Genomic DNA, 21,191 nt, shown 5'->3' with positions numbered 1-21,191 from the left:
CACAGATTTCAAAGTTATGTTTTCTCTTAAAAACTACCTTTTAGGACAATAAACAAAGAAAAATGACTCTAAAACTTGCTTGGAACTGCTGTCTATCATCTTTTCAATTTGTGATATATGTACATTGCACATGGCATCATACTAGCACATCATTTCCTATACCGTGTAATGCTATAAACAACTGAAAATCACACTGAAAAAAACCCTGAAATCACACCAGTAAATAACATTTCCATTAACAGCTTATTTTTTTGCTTTTATATTCAACTCACTTTAGTCCATGTTGTTCTTTGTAAGTTTCTTAAATAATGTATTTTCCTTTTACTGGGGAAACTCCAGAATCTGGAAGGCATTTTTTTTTTCTTAAAATATAACCGAACGGACAACTCTACCTAATATTCCTGTCTCACTACAAAGGGATAAGTTTCACTGTGGACCTGTCCAAACATAACTTGCAGTTTAAAGAAGAACCATCTTAAGGATTATATTTTTCCCCTTGAACTTCTTTTTGACATGCAACCAGGTTAAACCTTCAAAACATAAAATTGATTCTGAAAAAGGCTGCATGATCATTCATAGAAATAAAGGAATTCTGCCTGCAAAATTATTCCAAAAATTCAAAGGTTGCAACCTCAGAATCTCTGCTCTGTTTATTTATCCTGAGCTACTGTTAGTGCACGGATTTTAAAAGTACCTTCAAGAAATTAAATGCTCAGATACATTGCCTTTTCAATCTCCAAACTAAAAACAAATGTTAGTTAATGAATATTTGTCTACAGGCATTTTCAAATTGCTGCTTCTCTTCATTCTCCAAGAGTTGCCGTATCATGTGTTAATTGATAAAAGAGGCAAAAATCATAGTTAACTTTGCTCGTTACTCTACCCGAACACATCAGAGCTAAAAATTGGGGAAACAAATAGTGAAATACAGGCACTAAACCCCTCTTATAATCAGTTTAAAGACCAACTGTGATTTCAGTGTAGCAAAAACTACAACCCTCTTTCACCCTGGAACTGATTGAAAGAAAGTGGACGGAGTTCACAGGGGTGTTTCTGTGGGCTTCCGTGGACTTCAGACCAGGCAGGTAATCTCTCAGGTGCATGCCAGGCTGGATGCCCCGGACCAGTGCAGTTCCTCAGCACTGTGCAGTCGTTCTCAGGCAAGGCCAAGCCCAGCTCTCCCTGCACGAGGGCAGGCTGCGCGGGCACAACTGGCAGCAGTGACAGCCGCACCATTGCCTGTGCCAGCTGCCTCCTCGGGGTTCAGTTAGGGGGAAAGCGGGGCTGGGGCTGGGGGTACTTTGCCGACTCGCAGTTTGCCTTATCCTGCTGTGTTTCACCTGCAGTATAGGAACTGGTTCTAGACTTTCAGGGGGTTAGATTTCCATCCCACATCCCCAAATGTGAAAAGCAGTTAGAAAAAACCTATAAAATGTTATCTATTCTCCATCTGAGGTATATAAATTATCAGATTAAGGTTAATTGTGAATTGGATACAGCGCACATAAAGGGCAGGGACGAGAGTTTGGATTATTTTCATACAAGCTTTTAACTGCATTGTCATGACAAAGATAGAGGGGCTGCCGTAAGACATGAAGAACTAACTGCGAATGAGGGTTTTCAGGGAAATTTATTGAGTTCTAAACTAATAATGTAGTCAACTCACAAGAAAAAAAATGCATTGGGGCTTTTATACAAATTTCTACTGTATGTGGTTTGAAAACTGGCAATAATACTTTTGTTTAATAGTTGCTAAATGGTATGCAAAAAATAATTGCACTGTGCATAAATTTCTTATTATCGCTACTGTGAGGGTGGAAACAGCCACAGAACAAATGATTCACATGCAGTTTGCTAATTGTTGTTATTTAAACCAAGCCATTTGTCTAATGGTTTTACGATGCGTTTTCCCCTTTATCTCATTGCCTTTGGAAAACCAGCACAGCAACAACGATAGAAACATTTGAAGAACCAGATAAGCATAGTATGAAAAAAACTAACACTATTTTCTCCTCTGGGAACCACTGGAGCTACAGTCATTACTCTCCTCCCTTCGCTTTGCAGGGATGAAGAGTGTTTTCTTTCTTAAATACTGGCTACAGGCCATCTCCTCACCAGGGAGCCTAATGATTAAATTTTTCATTGCTGCCAGGCTCCTGTCCAAGGATGATAGAAAGCACTGCTGCTCGGGCCGGCTTCAGGTTCAACATCGACCCGAGGAACAGGCTCAGCTCTGATCTGAGGGGAAAAAAATCCTTTTTCAGTTGGACTCCCGGGTACTTGGTGCCAGAAAGGTGTGTTTTTACACAGGGCGCTGGTGCAAACAAGGAGGGGGTAGCTCGATAAAGAGCTACGCACAGCAGCGAGGGGCAGCGCCGGGCACCTCCTCAGCTGAGGGGCCGCCACCGCCGCCGGCCCCGCACCCGCGTCCCTAACCGCCGCGCCCGCCACTGCGCACGCGTCAGCCGCGCGCGCCATCGACACGTCGGCGCTCGGCACATCGATTGCGGCGGGATCGGCTCGTCAGCCTCCGCTGCGCCGGGAGGCGGCCGGCGCGGCCCAGCCTCCATCTCGGCGGGACGAGGTGAGCGAGGGCGGTGGTGGTGGCGGCAGCCTGCTCGGCCCCGGCCCCGGCCCCGGCCCCGGCCCCGGCCCCGGCCCCGGCCCCGGCCCCGGCCCCGGCCCCGGCGAGGGGCGGCAGCGTCCCCGCCGTGTTCTGCGCCGCCCCGGGGGGCCCGGCCGTTGGGGAGCGGGGGGCGGCTCGTCGCGGCGCCGCGTTAAGCGCAGAGGCTCTGTTAAGTCGCTGGTGAGAGGGCGAGACGGCGGGGCCCAGCACGCGTCCGCTGCCCCCGCCGTGCTGGTGATCAGCTCGCGGGTTTCGGTGCGTCCCCGGGGCTGGCGGCGCCTCTCTTCCCGCCTCTGACAAGGCGAACGCGCGTCTTCACCCGTTACAACGTTTTGATGCGTGTGCTTTGTTTCTAGGCAGGCGTGTCAGCGAGTTGGAAGATGGATATCAGGCCAAACCATACGATTTACATCAATAATATAAACGACAAGATTAAAAAAGAAGGTATTGATATCTGTGACTCTTTCTTCGTTAGAAAGCTCTTGCATACAAAGTTCTCATATCAGATAGGCCTTCATACATTGGCCTGCAATTGTTACTGCTCTGGAAGCTTATGTTTTGGCAGTGTCTCCTCTTCAAAGCTCCTCTAAGCTATCTAGTAATGTAATATAGATCGTGGTCATGAACCAAGTTCTCAGCTGTCAGATCTTTTTAATGAAGAAGTAGCTAAAGTTGGCAAACCTTGGACCATGTGCAAGTTCTTTTGTAAGCTAGAGTTCTTACTTATTTTTAAGGAAGCTTCTGATTGCTTGTGTACTGTAGTTATACAGCTAATCTTGCAGATTAGGTTTGTTTGTCCTTAAATAAGTGTAATCATAGGTATAATCTATCAGAATATTGGATGACTACTAGCAGGCATGTTCATGTATGTTCAGGTGGTCCCAGTCACTGAAATGTGGAAGTATCTGTTTGCCCCTTTTTCATTTTAATGCCATGAAAAAAGCACTGAAAGTGGTGTAAGCTAACTTGTTCTGCTTCATTGTGCTAGAAACTGATGTATGCATGGAGTTATGGAGGCCCTCTTCAGAGAGTGGTAACTTCTTGTTGAGGATTTTTAGCTCCTCACAGTGTGCTAATAACTCACTTGTCTTATCACTTGTCCTTATCTGGCTGTGTACTCAATGGCTGGATTGGACCATCTGGCTCCACTTTTGAATACTTATGCATAATTCTTAATCTAAAAATGGCAAAGGTAATTTAATTGATACTCTTTGCAAACAGTGGGTTGCTGGATCAGACACTAGCCCTGCTTAAATGTTTCTTTTAGGTGTTTCAGAGAGTGATCTGAAAGTAGAAATAACTTTGCTAATACGGTATTTATTGATTTGTCAAGATTGTTCTAGTCAGTAAATTAAATTTAGTGGTTCATTTGTAGCATGTTATGCCCTATGTATTAGTATGTGTCTGGTTATAATTTTTAAAACATAGAATTGCAAGTTGCCTGTAGTATCAAGCTTACAAACCAGATTTCTTGTACTTTTTTTTGATGTTATTTCCCTTAAAAATGTTCGATATGACAACTCTTTTTCCCCCCCTCCCCCGCCTTTCCTTTCCTATTCACATCTGAAGTTTCTTCCTCTGCAGCCATTGCTTTTGGAAGGCATGTTCCTTCACAAGTTCCCTTGATTGTTTTCCTGTTGACACTGCTTTTTCCAGCTGATCAAGAGCAGCTGGAAAAAGTGACAGTGGGATGGTATTGAGTCTTAACAATAAATGAAAGACACTGGTTTATGCTGCTGAAATATTTCAAATGTAAGAATTGTAAGTTTGAATGATTATGCACTACAGAGGATTTATTTATGTTAACTGGATAAGATTAAGGTTTAATTTGTTGTGGAGTCAGACAATTTTACATCATGAAAATAAATCTGTAGCAACTGTAAGGGATAGTGTGGTCATGTGAAAATATATTCCAATCTATAATATGAAAAAAATATTTCAATAAATAAGAATTAAATCAGATTGTTGCAAACAAAATTTCAAACTTTAATTTGCCTTAAGTTTATTTTGATTAATTAAAAAAGTAGGACTTAAAGAAAATAAAAAGACTGCAAATTAGTAATGTGATGTGTTATGGCACTGATATACTGGTCAATCTTTGGCTGTAATGCATAATACTTTAATGTGTATGTATATATACATTAATCCTTACATAATTTATATTCCCTTAAAATGGTAAAATGGATGGAGGTACAACTTTTTCGCTAGCTGAATACTTGTAAGTTGGCATATAATACTTGGTTTTCCATTAGAAAAACTGAGCAAATAAACTTGGGCTCATGCAGCAACTTTTGCCAAACTCATGTAACATATTACTACTTCAGCTAAAACTAGCAAAAAGTACTGTCTGTAGAGGACAACAAACTTCATAGAAGCAGGCGTTTGCATGTAACCTGTGATCTGTTTTTTTTCATATCCTCAACAGAACTGAAGAGGTCCTTGTATGCGTTATTCTCACAGTTTGGTCATGTAGTAGACATTGTGGCTCTGAAGACTATGAAGATGAGAGGACAGGCTTTTGTTATATTCAAGGAACTTGGATCATCCACTAATGCTCTGAGACAGTTGCAAGGCTTTCCATTTTATGGGAAACCGATGGTAGGTGTGTGTGTGTGAGGGGCTATTAGACTTGAAAAGAAACTTGTAATGGTACAATACAGGGTTTTTGGTGCTTGGAATTCACATCAGTACTTCATATTTTTGCACCTTGAAAATTAACTGTCACATGCTTGTAATTGTCTGTTTTTCACTGATGCCCTGTCTTGATGAATACTTATGTTTATGCAAGCTTGAAGGACGCTATTTGGACAGACTCTAGTTAAAAACACAATGAGTTGAACTTAGCTCTTAGGTTTTCTAAATGGAAAAATTGCATTTTTCTTTGCTGGATTAAAATCCTTAAGCTCTAAAATACTTCCTGCTCACCCATCATGTCTTCTTTTGTACAGATTAAGTTTGTAATGTTCTTGAAATTAGGTGCTTTCACTTGAATCTATGATAGTGATTAAGGTTACTCTAGACATTCCTAATAAATACCTAAAATATGATACTTCCTTTTGTAGGCAACAGTGAGAAGGATGAAACTCTCTTAATGGTTTACTCCCTATAAATAAAGATAAATGATTATGGTGATTTTCTTGAAACTGATGAATAGTCTTTGCTCATTCATGCATCAGATTAGTAAACACAAATGACTGAATTTCAGTATAACATCAGTGAAGCAAATGCAGTACTGCTTGATATAAGCTGATTTAATAATGTACTTGATTACATGCAAAGTAACACAACAATTAGCACACTTTTGTTGTTGCTTGTTTGGATAATTAGGCATCCCTTAATTCTGCATATATTTGTGAGGTGTAATGATACATGCAGATGGCCCACCCGGCTTCAGTGATAGATGGATGTATTTCTGGCTTTCTGGTCAAGGCTTTGAGCATTAAGGAGAACACAAGCAGTTCTTGTGTTGCTGAGCCCACAAACTTGTTTCATTAACGCCTTCAGATTCTCTAGCAGAAATCTTAACAAGGAATTGCGCAATCTCTGTTCTGTCATTTGCCCTTAAAGAATTTTGTGCTCAGTAAAACTCAAAAGGAAATAAAAAGATTAAGGCTTCATAAGCTTTCAGGTGTACTTCTTCCCTCTTTGAATATTGCCTGCAGCATGCTTGCTCTATCTACTGCTAGACAAGCATGCACACAGAAACTCTTTACCTGCTGTGAAGTTATTCTGTGTTTGGAGAGGTGGTCTCTGATGATAAAAGTGTGAGGATTGTACATATGTGTGTGTATGTCTATATGATGTTATACATTTGTATACTTGTTGCTGAGTCCACTTAACTCCTTGATGAGTGCACTGGTCAGCCTTTGACTGGAAAAGCGATGTTGTGCTGTTGACACAGTTTATGCGATCCAGTCTGGATTAAGGCAGGTAACTTTGTATTTAAGAAGCCTGAGTTTTGCTGAGCTCAGTTTTCTGTAGTGATCTGAGAAATCACTGCAAAATCTTAACCCCAGTAGGAATGGTTAAGCCTTTACATTTGTGTGTGTGGTGTATGGGTTTTTTTGTTTTGTAGAAGCTAGTATCAATTTGGTCAACTGTAGTTACGTAGCTTTGTACATCTAGTATCTTGACAGGCATATTAAAAAGATGCTGTTAACTGATTAGAGTTCAGATTTCAATGTGAGCTAAAATGAGTAATTTCTTTTCAGGAATGGTCCATCCTAGTTGTGTGGGTTTTTTTGTTTTTTTTTTAAAAGAGTTCTGTAGTCGTGCTAAGAATTAATTATGAGGATTCTTTAAGTGTATCTACAGTTTAGAACAACAGTATTCATAATATAAGAAATTCCTGGAGGAGATATTTGCGTAAATGTACAGTAGAATGCAATTAATGAAGTTGATGCAAAGTGTTTAGTATAATGAATTGCAAAATGTACATTTTCTTTTTCAAAAGCGTATTCAGTATGCAAAAACAGACTCTGACATCATCTCTAAAATGCGTGGTACATTTGCTGATAAGGAAAAAAGGAAAGAAAAGAAGAAGGCCAAATCTTTGGAGCAGGCAGCAAATGCAGCAAATAAAAAGATTCTCCAGGTAAGCTGCTTATGTATTTAAATCAAAACAAAACACACACACACACACACACACACACACACACGCTATTTTTAAATCTTCTGTAGCGCTAAATGTTGTCTTTTAGTACTTCTCAGTTTCCTGAATTGTGGTCTTTTGACAACTAGTGATTTTAAGCACTTGCTAGAAGTTGAAGGAGAGGAGGTGATCACATATTGCTTGTTATCCTTTTTTTGCTGTACTCAGATGAAAATAAAGACAGGTGGAGAATAAACTGAAGTAGAAGCTAACCTCTTTGGCAGGGTTGGGCAAAGTTGCTATCTTTAATGCCAGCTTAAAGTGCTCAACCAGCTTCGTTGTGTTAATGCCTTATTTGATGTATAAGCACTGTGGAATGGTAAATGGGAACAAGACAGTCCATTTAGTTACATGAAAAGGAGTTGGCTGAAAATATATCTCCATTAAGGGTTGGCCTGGCTTAAATTAACAATGTTTAGTAACTTATGTGCTGAAGTATAGTAGAAAATACCAAGGCACAGGAGTTTGAATATTCAGTTATGTAACTACTATTCCTACTAAGACTCGGTTAGTTTCAGGGAGAGTCACATTTTCTAGGCAGAGTATTCACGTTTCTTAGGATTTATTCACAGTCAGTGGTTATACAAATCTGGTAGGAAAGAAGTAATTGCTAACAGTTATAATGGCAATAGCTATAGTTTTTCCTGCTAAGCTGGAGTCCTCAGTGGAAACATCTATTTTTCTCTTATAAGATGTGTCCTGTCTAGACTTTCATTTTAAAAGCTACTTCTTTCCTATCTACTGAGCCCAAATTCATACTGTGAGAAATAGTGATTTGCTCCATCGGCTGACTCGGCCTTTAGTCAGATCAGATGCTACTGGTGGTGTGGGTTTGTTTGGTTTGGTTTGTTTTTTTGTTTTTTTTTTTTTTGTATTTTTTTTTTGTATTTTTCTTTCATTGTCTGGCTTTGGAATTCAGCGAAATCCATAGGCTTTATGTTTCCCAACAGGAGGTATTTCATAAACCACAAATGTTTCTTAGACTACAGCTTAAAAAACTTCCCTTGTGCTTCTTGAGTTGTACAAAAACATGCTGATGTGGGTTTTTGTGTTTCTGACTGAATACCTTTGTAAAACTACCCTGTACTTGTTTACTAGGGAGCAACACAAAATTCAGCCAATGCCCAAGGGACTTCATCACAGAATCAGCAGGTAATGCTTTCTTCTTTTTTCTTTGTAACCAAAAGCACTAGCGTTTAAAATTGTTCTGTATGAATAACTTTATTATACATGGAATCTTGAGGATATATTTTACAACTTTTTTTTGTGAGGCCTTTGTCTAGCAGGTAAAGCACAATAAGTTTTTAAAAAACAAAAAACAAAAAACTGTCTTTACTGTATCTGACATGAAATGAAAATATGCAGTTTCTCAGTGTTATACAAAATCCTACACTATTAACAAATCCTATTTGATTCTTAAATTTGGTCTGTACTTAGTATCAGTTGAAGGATTCTCAAATCTCTTCATCTTTATTAAAGTCCCTCTAACTTATTTGGGTTTTTTAGTAGTAGAAAAAGGAAAGGAAGAATAAAGGTACTGGAACATCTGTGTAAAAGTCTTCTTCTGGAGGTTCAGGGGAACTCTGTTATTTTGTTCCTCATAAATGTCTTATTTTCTAAAAGATTGTGTGGAGATGTAGCCATAACTTGCTATGCCCCACTCATCTTGGCTGCTCAGTGACTTTCTAAATGATTGGTGTATGTTAAAAGTGGAGTTCCTAAAGAGCAAGGATTTGTAGGCAGACAAATATTTTAAAAGGATGTCTTTGGCCTGCATTTCTTAACCTTTGAGATTGAGAACTGGGTACCTAAACCATGGGGAAAATGTCTTGTTCCCCATGTGCATTTCCTTTCAAATATTGCATGTAACACAGCACAGCATGTGTGTGTCAGTTTTCATCAAAGCACAACACTGAACATTTAAGTATTTGTTTAAACTATTTCATTGGAAGATCATTTTCTAAAGGCACCGCCTAGAATATTTTCATCAGTTAATGCATCAGCAGAACAAATTCCTTTAAGTTACTTGGTCTCAGTATTAGGACACTTGCTTGAAGCTGTGGTATCCATATATATATATATATATAAAAGTTTAAATCCCCTTCATGACTTAGGAAGGTACTAGCCTTTCAGTCCAGTGTCAGTAAACTGACTACTCAGCCTTAGGTCTGGTGGGTTGGCACAAATCAGTATTACTGGTAAATCTGTTGGATAAACATTTTTAAAGCTTAAAATCTAATGGGTTTCCGATCAGTAGATTTGAATAGAGCACTGTAATAAAACTAAGTCTGTGGTGTGGGTTTCAGTTGCCCAAAGATTGGTTATTTCAGTACCACTGCAGATGAATGAGATATTTATCTTGGCCTCCGAATGCCTTTTGGGGAGGCTCTATGTCTTTTATAGGTTCTTTATTGGCTACCATCTCTTGGACAGCCTATGGGACCTAAAATGGCCCAACTGCCAGTGCTTAGCCACCTGACTCCCACCCCTGGTGCTGCTGTGATTCAGAGCAGTGCAGTACCGCAGTATCAGCTGTTGAGCTGTCAAGTTTAGGAATAAGACATCTGAGACAACATATTATCATGATTGATGTGGAAATAGAGATTTCTTCCAAATGAAGCTGGATTATAATAGAGCCAGGGAGCTAGGTCTGGGTTTTGCACAAAGATATAGTAAAGTCCAGCTAGCAGCATGATGAGCAAACCGACGGCTATGTGAATTTTAGTACAAATAATATTGCAGATAGATGGAGAGGAATGCATAGCTGTGTATAATCTTCTGAGCTTTGTTCTTTTGTTTTTGCAGGTGCCTGATAACCCACCAAACTATATCCTTTTCCTTAATAACTTGCCTGAGGAAACAAATGAGATGATGCTGTCCATGTTATTCAATCAGTAAGTTTTGGATAAAAAGGACTTTGCCTTTGAACACTTGTTACATATATGCTTTTTTTTTTTCCTTGGCTGACTAGCTGATTTTTAGAGATAACAGTTTCTTCTCAAGCTATTCAGTTCTTTGTCTTACTGCCAAGACTACAGATGTCAGTTCTGATGACTACTTGGTGCAGAAAGCAAATCAGATTTTTTCATAGCTGGTTTTGGCTGTATAGGTTATCTACTACCAATCTGGACCAGATTTAAACTGGTGACTCTAACTTTTAAGATTTTTACGATAGCAGTAACAGGTTTTAAAACTAGCTTTAGTTGCTTCCATACATGCACAAGACTGATAAAATTACTGCCACTTAATTGAGGAATAGGTCCAAGGATTGGACATGTAAAACACTTCAATTAAATCTTTCATTAGTGGTAACTGTAATACTGCTAGATACTTATGAAAAAGTCTTATGGCTATGGAAGAGAGATGTATCATTGAACCAGGGAATGTTATCTGATTCCTTTGATGTCTTTTTAAAGGTTTCCTGGATTCAAAGAAGTACGTTTAGTGCCTGGACGTCATGACATTGCATTTGTGGAGTTTGAAAATGAGGGACAGGCAGGAGCTGCTCGAGATGCTCTACAAGGATTCAAGATTACTCCATCTCATGCCATGAAAATCACTTATGCTAAGAAATAGTTGGACACTCTTCTGAAGGACTTGTGTGGATGGCTATTTAACATGATGCCCCTTCTGATCAGCTAAAATGTTTGCTGTTCTCTGCAGAAGAGTCAAGACTGTTGTGTAAAACTGCAGCAACTGTCAGGACAGTTGTAGGATTTTCATGGATCTAGGAGACAGTAAATTTTTGTGCTCAAATACTAATTTTTATAAAATAAATTTAGCTTATGCTGTTCTCAAGCTATGTTTTTTTCTTTCTGTCTTATTGGTCTGTTAGGCTCACGGGGCCTATCCAATATATTGGTATAACTACTTTTAAGGTGACTCTTTTCATTTCTCAGAAGTGAGTGGTGGAAAAAATAGCTTTCTCTTCAGAGCAAAATACATGAGTAGGAATGCTGAATGGTAGCATATTCAGATTACATGCAACACTGGGGCTTAATTGTCAGTATCGTTATCAAGGGGACAGCTGCTTTTCAGTGTGAGATTTTGGGGGGGGGGGGGGGGAAGCAGATAATGATTAATTACCTTCCCTGCCCCTGAGGAATGGGTAGAGGTTGATTGAGAACTTGACAGCATTATTGTTCAACTTTTCTGTTTGTCTTTATAGTTATGGCTGGTAGGAGAAGTAGGTGCACAGAAGACAAATACAAGTTTCTCTGCTGTTCATTCTTCTTGTCATCTTGACCCTGTGTTATTACCAGTGACTTTAATAAATGGTTTAGGAAGAGCTTTCTGGCCCTCTATGAAGACATTGCAGGTGAACCTGTTGGTTTGTTTTCAGGCAGGTTTTTCAAAGTCCACATCCTAATGCTTCAATGCTTCTGTGTTTTTGTTTTGTTTTTTCTTCTTTTCCATTTGCTAAACACCTTTATAGATCTTGTGTGACAGGAAATACGCTAAACAGTGAAATGATCAGATATTATAGTATTGGAGGTTGTAATTTCCGGGTACTTGGGTGCAAAAATCACTGCAATGCTCAAGTGTTTGGTTCAGACAATGGAAGACCTTGAAAGATAGTTTAGATTAAGAGAATAAAGGAACTTTAAGGGAACTATATTTTTTTTGGTGAAACTTACAGTGGGAGTTGCACAGTGTTGTCTAGGAAGATTACAATCAGGCCTTGAAGATCCATGTTTTGGAGGAGGAGGTAGTGTGTTCATGCTTGTCATTGTTGCACTGTTCTTTAATTTGAACGCTTTTACCTGTGAGGCCTCTAGCTACCCTTTTAGGTAAAGAAGTAATGGAATAGAGTTAGCATGATTTCCTTCATAAAAAGCTCGGGCAAGTATTAGAGTAGATAGTGTCTGGATCAGAAATGACAAGATTGTACAAATTAGTATGAAAGCTGCATTGCAAGTGTTAAGTGCTTTTTATTTTATTTATTTATTTATTTATTCTTTAGTATATCCAAAGAAGTTTGGACAATGTGTGGGTTTGCAGGATGGCACTGAGGGCTGTAGCCTATTAGCCTTGCTTGGTGCAGGCCCTTCCTGTATTGTGCGGCTTGGCTGTAGCTGCAGAGCACGCTTTTCCCCCATTTTGTGTTCTGAGATGATTGAGATCTGACTTAAAGCTGTTCTTTGGAACAAAGCACTGCACCTTCAGGAAAATGTGATGGCGCTTTCAAATAGCTTGCTATACTTCTTAGTCCTGGCATGTCCACTCAGTGTGAAATTTCTGAGCAAGTGCTATATTTCAGCACATCTGTATGTATAAAACTAGCTACGTAAACCAGCTTTTTTGCAGAGGATAAAGCTGTAGAGGTTTTTCATCTTCCTCTCCTAGAGTACATTGCAAGATGATGCCCCTTCCACAGTCGTCTTGATTACTGTTGTATCTCCGTATATACATCTTTTCTTCTTAGTGATTTATTTTAGAATATGAGTGAAAATTCTTTTTTCCTGTGTCTGTAAGGCAACAAAAGAGACTATGTTGTTCTGTCACGAGCTTTGGGTTTCTTTACTTCCACAGTTGTAATTTTGTAGGTATTAATTACCCTGAACTTGCTCCCTGCTACTGTGTGTGTACGTGAGACCCCATTGCAAGCCATCGTTCCTTACCTTGGTTGACTTAGAAGGGTTTGTGTGGAATTGCCTGCAAAGGAGGTAAGGTACTACGTACAGGAGGCTGGAGGAAGGGGCTCATAGGCTGCAAGTATAAAGGAGAATGTAGTTAAGTCAGCTACAGTATGAGGATGCTGCTGCCAATGGCAGACTGTTTGTTTTAAGATACTATGGGATTTGTAAAGACAGGTCTTTTAGTGAATCGAGTAGCACTGATTCACTGGAGTACCATTTTGGGAATTCAGGCACTCACTCTTGGTCACCTGGGAGGACTGACCCATACCAGCCTTTTGTAGCCTGACAGTTGTGACTTGAGTAGGTTACAATGCAAAAACTGAGGGTGTGTTACGTGTGTGTGACCTTTTTTTAATTAACATATTCCTTACAAGTCTTGCCTCATATGCTAGGACATGATTTCAGGAAGTTAGCTGAATTCTAACATGTCCTCTCCAAGGAGCAAAGAGGCACTTATAAGTCAGCCTGTGGCAGTGAATGTTGTTCAGTGCCTCAAATGTGCTAATTCTCAAGTGAGTTCAGCTATGTACGTTTAAGTGAAACTGTCTTGGCATAACCTGTGCATTGTTTGCTGACTGGCTCTCCCTGTGGAATTAAAATCTTGTCTATACAAATATACAGTGCTTTTACATTATATCTCAAATTTCAATTGCTGACTTGCAAAGTCTTTTACTGGGTTTCAGCTCCTCACTGGTTTGTTTATATTTGCATCAGTGTTTAGGGTACTAGAACAGACTCCCTGCAAACCATAACAGGGACCTCTGCCGCTGAGGGTTTACAGTCCAGGGCAGATTATGGCCGTCTCTGCGTATTTGTGAGAATAAAGGATTTAAGGATTTGAAAGGATGTAATTTCCTTTGCTGCTTCCTGGGGTGTGACTTAATTTTCCATTCTCAAACAGATTTTCCTTGAGGTAAGGTTAAGAGTATGGAAGGCTACAGGAAAGCTTAAAATGTTTGAATAGCACAGTGGCTTATTGAAATGTTAATGCAGAATGGCTTTGGGGAGGGATTCTGTTTCGCAAATGGAAGCGGAGGTTTCCCTCCTGCCTGCGGCTCCTCTGAAAGCCCTGGAATGTTGCCCTGAGCTCTTCCCATTGGCCAGGGATATTTGTCCAGATGTTGGGCTCTTCCATAAAAGATAGGCATCGCTGGACCTGGTGTGCAGTTGAGAGGTGTTGTAGCAAAGAACACAGGAAAAAATGACCCAACGTATTTGTTTGATTATTTTAGTTGTGTGCCTTGGATTAATGTACCCTCTTGTAACGGGAATTTTTATGGACAAACTTGCCAGCAAGAAGCTGTGTGCCGATGACGACTGTGTCTGTAAGTAATTTTGCTTTAATATTGAGCAAAATATATTCTGAAAAACAACTGTAGAGTTTGTACACTGTAGCATCAGAAAAACTATGCTCCTTATTTAGCTCCGTGATATTTGAATTGGCTTGTTAGGGTTAAGAAGCAAAGTGGGAGAGCTTATATGGAATCTTAATTTCACATACAATTGCACTACAAAAAGCTTTTTGTAAGGGACTGTTTTCACTTCAGTGAAAGGTAAGTGTAGTGAGAAGGACTGAAACTTCCATAATGATGAAATGACACATTCTTAAGCTGTTACTTTGCTTACTGGAGATGGAGAAACGTGCAGGATATTTTTGTAGACTTACTAATTTCAGCATTGCCTAATTCTGTCTGTAGAAAGTTTTACATGTGTGTACATGTGTGTGCACACACATGCGCACACACTTATATTTCTCTCTGTATATGTACATATGTCTTCAAATTCATCCACCTTATCTTTTTTTTTTCTAGACACCATTTCCCTTGCCAGAGCAGAAGAGGATTATAATGCTCCAGACTGCAGATTCATTAATATTAAAAAAGGGCAATTGATTTATGTTTATTCAAAACTAGTGAAAGAAAAAGAATCGGGAGAATTCTGGGCTGGAAGTGTAAGATGATATTCTTGTGTATACGAGCAAACCAGAAGTAGATGAACACGTGTTTTTGTCAATAAATGGATGCTAACATTGTGTTATTGTGAACTTTTAAAATGCAGCTTAGTTTTTCAAAGTGAATGCTTAAACTTCAGAAATTCATTTTGGAGTCTTCGGGGTTTTACATATTTTTCTGGTATGGAAATATCTTCAAGTAACTATAAACTAATTATGAACTGAACTGCAAAAGTAGGGCTCAACAGGGTGTTTTTGTTTGTGTTTTCCCTTTCCTGCAACGGCTTGTTGAAACTATGGACAAGAAATCTTGACATAAAACTCTTAAATTCAAGGGAAGCAAAGATAAATGTAGCTGTATTTGCAAACTTTTCCAGATTGATTGTAGGTGGTACTAATTTACTCCTAAAAATGTATGCCTATATTGGAACTCGTGTCAATGGTTTAAGTGCTAGCTAATTGGATAGATGGTCGAAAACCAAAGTAAGAAACACTATTGTTAACTGCTTTTGACTAAATTACAAGCTAGCTTAAACTGGATGTGAACTGTTCTAAGGTATCTAATATACATCTCCTTGCTTGAAGGTTTACGGAGAACAGTATGAAGACCAGATGGGGACAGTTGGTTATTTCCCTAGCAGTTTAGTCTCGGAACAACATGTCTATCAAGAAGCAAATAAGACCGTTCCTACAACGGTAAGGAATTCGCAAAAGCCCAGCTGGCTACGTAATTATACTTGGCTGTGTAATGCTAATTTGCTGTAAAAACAAATCATAATTGTGGCAGTTGATTGTAGCACATCACAGATGCCCTGGGATCCAATCTTTGGGCCTTTATACATGCAAATAGCCTCAGTAAAATTGTAATATAAGCTCTGGCATTGCAGACATTCCAAATGTTGCATTAAGGACTCAATCCTATTAGAATTCCTATTGATTTGAATAGCATTGCTTCAGGGCCACAAAAGTCTTACCAAACCAAACCATTTGCAATGCATAGCAAGAAGCTTTCTTTTTAAAGGCTTTGGATATTGTGCTGAGTATTTTAATATGTGCAAGCACATTTTCTATTAATTGTGTATATACATGGACTTTGTCATAGAGAACTTTGTTTTTTATTCCCCTGAGTATATGCTCCCACCTCAAGAAGCAGGTCCTTAGCAACTATATGTAAAGACTCACTTTTGCCATATTCAGTTGGAAAGTAGACATAGCATTCTGTAGTTCTTGTTTTAAAGTAGAAATGTTGGTAAACATATTGGAGGAAACGTAGCAAATTAAAATTTGTGTGTACATAATGAATGTATGAGAAAAGCATGCCGACTTTCTTGTAACAAATTACTGGTATATCTCTTGGAAAGGAGGATTGAAAAATATTTAGAAACACGTTAGTGTTTTGTAAATAAGTAGGCTGTATTTCTAAGAAGGTTCTTTTTCCTGATTATATACAGTGTCTCATACACCACATACCACATGGAATTCTTAATTTTACTGAAGGCTTGAAACACATTTCACAGTGGAAGAAAGAGGAGGGTGTCTTCTCAGGGGCTGGTATGGTCTGGCTTAAAACTAATGCTTGCTGGTAGCTTATTTCTATACTGAAAACAAATTTGTGAGTGGTAGGTTTCCAATAAGCACCTTTATTACTATTGAATATTCAGCTATATTCTGTTTTGAAGTGTATAGGAACATTCAAGGATTAGTACATCAATCCTGAAATCGTATATTGAGCCTTTAATCCTAGGTCCAGATCACTAGGTGGGTTTCATTAGCACAGAGGAAATAATATGAAACAGAATTCTTCATTTCACTTAATAGTTGATAGGCTTTGAATTATCTTGTGTCAGACAAGTTTTAATTGAGGGAAATTAAAGGAGCAAATGCAAATCTAGGATAAGTGATTGCTTCTCTTGACACTATATTAGGTTACTCTGAATTTGGCCCAGAAGCATTGCAGCCATTCATTAGTCACAGCACATGAAAGAATGACTAAATATATTTCTAAGCTTTTTTTTCTCAATAATATGACAGCCGGTCTGCTGAATGGCAAGCTGAGCTGGAAGTGGAGGTAAGTTAAAGTGATATTTTAGCCTGCAAGCTGACTGAGGATCCAGAATGGTCTGTTGCCAGGCTGCAATGCAGAATGCTAATTGAGAAGTAAAAATTCTGCATCAAAACCTCTTGCAAAACTAATGACATGAAAAGTTGCACAGTTCTTTCACTCTTCTTCTGCATTCACGCTACGTAACAACTTAGCAACAAAAAGTAATGGTGATACAGATCTATTCTTTGCTTGTTTTTCCCACTTTCCAAATGGCACTGGTGGTCATCTGTGTGCTGCAAACATCTTAAGGATCCAACTCTGTCTTAGTGCAGATTTAAAACCATCCACAACACATCTTGATCAATGCCTGTATGGGTGTACTGCTTGCTCCAGAAACATTTCTTAGTAAAAGTACAGTTTTATACAAGAGCTAGTGTTGCACAGTGCCATAGATTCCTTAGGCTGTTAATGCTAACAGCCGTCCATGTGCATGTCTGTAGCCTGTCTTTCACTCACAGCTCTGTAACCTTTGACACAAACTGTTATGGCAGTGTTTTTCCCTTGCTTTCCTGGTCTTGCCACCTGCAAGCCTCAATACTGTTGTTATGGTGGTTTCTCTTGGAAAGTGGTTGCCACTGGTATGAGAACCACCCCTTTTCCTACCCTTGGCTGTAGTGTTTGGTTTACATTAGAGCACCTGATAACGTGTGTGGCCAAAGCTTAACAACAAATTGGTGTGCAGCAACTGCCCCTCATTCTGGTGTGCTTCAATCGGTGCTAACAGCAGCATAAGCAGGAAGAACCACTAGGGATTGTCAGTGTGCCCTGATGGGGATGTGTGTGTGGGGGGAAGTATATGGGAAGGGTGAAGACCTGCTGCACTGGAGGGGAGCCCAGGGTGGGAGGAACACTAGCCCCAGGGCCTCTGTCTGTTGTCTTTTATTTTTTCCCCCAAAGTAACTTTCCCTGTTGGAGTCAATGTATGCCATCAGCTACAGACCTGCTAATAAATCTTTGTGCCTGTAAACCTCTCTCAATATCCTTTGTACAACACTAGGCAATCCATGGCTGTCAGCTGCTGTTCGAGTGATAAATCTTAGATGTTTTTTCCCCAGTGTTGCAACTTCTGAACCGTTGAATCATGCACTGAATTTGCTCAATGGAATAGACAGTGTGCACTACAAGAGCATAAAACCAAAGTGGTGTTGGATTGCCTTTCCTCAGTCACTTAAAATCAGCCATTTGCTGGCTAAGATGCTAGTACTTTTGTTATCAGGAGGCATCTGCTCTGAAAGAGCTCCCTGTCTTCTGCTTCCAGTGGACAGCTACACATAAGTTGATCTAATGTAAATGTTGTACAGTTTGAGCACTACAGTGTGGTAACTCCCTGCAGTAAAATCAATGAGATCTACACAGGCATGTAAAATATCAGCAGAAAGTTAGATGAAAGCAATATGCTATGAAAGTGTATCCTATGCTGGAAGATTCCAAGCAAAATGCTTGGTATTTATTTTCTAGTCTCACTTCTCTGTAGGAAATGGATCATATAACCTCAGTCTTAGGCGTCCTTTTCATGTGTGAATAAGCAACTGTTCAAAAGCAAGGATGAGGGTTAACATATGATTCTAATAAATCCGAGTATGGATGTGGGAATACAAACAAAAGAGATGAAGGAATTGTTTTGGGGAGAGGGAGAGTAACCTGGTATTGCCTAACTTAATATAAAAATTTGTGGTAAGAAATCATACCAGCTATGCTAAAGGAGGCTAATAAAAGGAAAAAAAGCCCCTTTTTTTTTTCTTTTCCAGAATTATGAGGTTATATATTTATACAGCAGATATACTAAAATATTGAGTGTTTGCATCTACTTATGCACCTTTGGGGTGGGAGATAAGGGAACATTAATCCTTCAGTAATCTGAAAACATCTTTCATTTTAACTCTGTTTTGCAGGACATTGATTTCTTCTGTGAATAGTGCTGAAAGGGTTAGATAATCTCTAGGCTGCTACCAAGAAAAGAGGATAGAAACCAACCCGGTCACCCTCACTGAACACAAAGAATCCTCTTTTATAGATGTTTGTAAAATATGTAGTCATTCTTTCAAATGAGAAAGCTGATTTAAATAAGTGGGGTTTTTTGTTTTTGTTTTTTTTGCTAAGGGTGTGTGGGGATAGTTGAAAAACTTAAATGTAAACCATATGGGATTTATTTAGAAGTTTTTTTTTTTTACCTGCCTATACTTTGTTACTTGTCAATAAAGTTAATAGTCCTTGAAGTACTGTAAGTCTCACCAAGTGGTATAGATATGCAATGTAGGGAGATGTTCAGCCTTGAGCTGCATTTATTTTCCTGCTACTTTCTGTTAAATAAAAATTAAAAGAAAAATGCCTTGCTTTTGTGAGCTCTCTGTACCTTGCTGGAATAAATCCTTTCTTGTGTGAAAGAGCTATCCTCTCATGGTGAAATCACCAAGACCTTATGAGTGCAACGGGGGCTATGGCAGGGTCCTGGAAACTGGGCCTAGCACATGCATGCCCCAACATGCTGGGTGCACTCAAGCTGCAACTGTGGCTCCCAGTCACAGCCCACAAGGGGAAGCCGGGGGACACCCAGGTACCTCCTTGCCATGACTTCTGGCTGCTGGGGGGGAGCAGGGTGCTGCAAACCCACATCACCTCCCTCAGTGAAGGGTCACTGGGCCATTACTCCAGCGCTGCAGAGTGCTGCTATGAAAGACTGCCTCTTCCGCTAAGTGTTAGAAATACAAGTAGTATCATTGCCATGAAACTCGCCTAAGTTTGAAGGAGGTATGCTGCTGGGCCACCGCTGCATCGCCTAGTTTTAGTGCCAGCACTAGGCCGACGGAAAAAGGGGGAAATTCAGCTTTAATTTTTGCATACGAGCATACAGAACTGAGGGCAAAAATACAGAACAGCTCCGAGGTGATCGCTCTCAAAAACGAAACAGTGAATGAGCCTCCAAACGCGCTCTTTCGATAGCATCCCACAGGCTCAGCACTGCCCCTCTCCAACTCCCCCTCACAACGGCCGCCAGCGGGCGGAGAACCGCCCAGAGGGGCGGGGCGCGAGCGCCCGCGGCGGCGGCAGCCAGTCGTCAGGCGCCGCCGGAATTCGAGCCAATCAGAACCGGGCGGTGTCTCCCCACCCCTATGACTGACGGGGTCTGGGGGCGGGGAGGAGGGTAGAAGGCGGGAAGGGCGGCGGCGTTCCGCCGGCGCGTGCCGCCACTCCCCCCCCCCACCCCCCGGTACAGCGACCGTTAGGTCGCGCCCGACCTCGCTCCCGGGCGGCGCCATCGCTCCCGCGGACAAGGGAAGTTGTGCCACTCGTTAACGTTAAACATACCTGTGACTAAAAGCGGTTTTGGTGCCTGCGCCCCTTTAGGCTCCGCGCTGTCAATTCGGCCTCAAACCGCGACAGTTCTTTAGGTAAAATTTCATGATTCTGGGGTGGTTGAACGATGAAACGTTTTAGGACTAGCAGTGCACTCGTTTGCCTGAAGTGCCCAGCAGCACTGCCTGTGAACAGTGAAGCAAACGGTTACTTTTTAACTAACAAAGCTGTAAGTAATTCAATTTTGTAATTGGATCACTCATACTCTGCACAGTTTTCCAAGATGAGATGTTTGTAAGTGCATGCATTTGTTTTACGCAGGTCTAGTCCTTGTAATGGCCATGCATCGTACACTTGGGTATGTGCTAGAAGCCTGAGTACTCAAAGAATACGTGTTGCTGTTGGCTTTGGCAAGCAATGTGCAGCATACATTAAATTGCACTGTGGATACCACAAATAAAAATGGGGAGGTGAGGTTTAGCATTCTCTATTAGACAGTACTAGTCTTTCCTCAAATCATCATCTCAGATACTGGCTTACAGTTACTAACATACCCAGTTTTACATGGATGTGTAAGAGGCAGATGTAGAAGGCTTTACATACATTGCTGCACAAAAATACCATCTCTTCCTCTTAACTTACAGTGCAGGAGATCCAGGCAAGAACTGGGCTTTCAGGGGAACAAAGTGAGATCAGTGTTTATAGTCCTTGATATCATACTTAATCCTTAACTCCTTTTAAAGAATAGCTTGCAGATGTGACTATTTTCAGCTTCTGTTTGCTTTTTAACCAGCTTGCAGGAGTTATGGATGCTTCAGGAGAGCCACACAACAACTAAGAAGGGAATACTTCCTGCACAAGATGCGTACAGAAGGATGTAGATACACATGTTGTCCTTTTTTGAGCTTATACAAAGGGCAGCATTT

General features: G+C 40.1%; 2 protein-coding genes across 4 annotated transcripts; both read left to right on the top strand.

Annotated features, from left to right (window-relative positions):
• The first annotated feature begins 2,491 nt into the window (after window positions 1-2,491).
• Window positions 2,492-11,075, top strand: SNRPB2 (small nuclear ribonucleoprotein polypeptide B2). Of its 3 annotated transcripts, none has more exons than XM_067292881.1 (7): window positions 2,492-2,584; window positions 2,983-3,070; window positions 5,052-5,224; window positions 7,080-7,220; window positions 8,376-8,429; window positions 10,083-10,171; window positions 10,694-11,075. In XM_067292881.1, exons 2-7 carry the CDS (start codon window positions 3,007-3,009, stop codon window positions 10,851-10,853), a joined length of 681 nt encoding a protein of 226 aa, XP_067148982.1. In that variant the 5' UTR covers window positions 2,492-2,584; window positions 2,983-3,006; the 3' UTR covers window positions 10,854-11,075. The 3 variants fall into 3 exon arrangements, with proteins under 3 accessions (XP_067148982.1, XP_067148983.1, XP_013815746.1); XM_067292882.1 differs by lacking the exon at window positions 2,492-2,584 and adding an exon at window positions 2,708-2,806; XM_013960292.2 differs by lacking the exon at window positions 2,492-2,584 and adding an exon at window positions 2,817-2,881.
• Window positions 11,076-14,117: 3,042 nt separating this feature from the next.
• On the top strand, window positions 14,118-19,203 carry OTOR (otoraplin). The gene is made up of 4 exons (XM_013956972.2): window positions 14,118-14,241; window positions 14,728-14,867; window positions 15,453-15,563; window positions 18,864-19,203. Exons 1-4 carry the CDS (start codon window positions 14,118-14,120, stop codon window positions 18,885-18,887), a joined length of 399 nt encoding a protein of 132 aa, XP_013812426.2. The 3' UTR covers window positions 18,888-19,203.
• The last annotated feature ends 1,988 nt before the right edge of the window (window positions 19,204-21,191 follow it).

Source organism: Apteryx mantelli, chromosome 3 (genome assembly GCF_036417845.1).
Source record: "Apteryx mantelli isolate bAptMan1 chromosome 3, bAptMan1.hap1, whole genome shotgun sequence".
Classification (NCBI taxonomy): Eukaryota; Metazoa; Chordata; class Aves; order Apterygiformes; family Apterygidae; genus Apteryx; species Apteryx mantelli.
Note: the sequence above shows the minus strand (reverse complement) of the source record. Positions and strands in the feature narration are given on the sequence as shown.

Excerpts from the sequence above, each read along its gene's own strand:
- SNRPB2 (XM_067292881.1), top strand. The coding sequence starts at position 3,007 with ATGGATATCAGGCCAAACCATACGATTTACATCAATAATATAAACGAC. Across the intron at positions 3,071-5,051 it reads CGACAAGATTAAAAAAGAAG|AACTGAAGAGGTCCTTGTAT; the intron begins GTATTGATATCT and ends TATCCTCAACAG. Across the intron at positions 8,430-10,082 it reads CTTCATCACAGAATCAGCAG|GTGCCTGATAACCCACCAAA; the intron begins GTAATGCTTTCT and ends TTGTTTTTGCAG.
- OTOR (XM_013956972.2), top strand. The coding sequence starts at position 14,118 with ATGACCCAACGTATTTGTTTGATTATTTTAGTTGTGTGCCTTGGATTA. Across the intron at positions 14,868-15,452 it reads GAGAATTCTGGGCTGGAAGT|GTTTACGGAGAACAGTATGA; the intron begins GTAAGATGATAT and ends CCTTGCTTGAAG. Across the intron at positions 15,564-18,863 it reads ATAAGACCGTTCCTACAACG|GACATTGATTTCTTCTGTGA; the intron begins GTAAGGAATTCG and ends TCTGTTTTGCAG.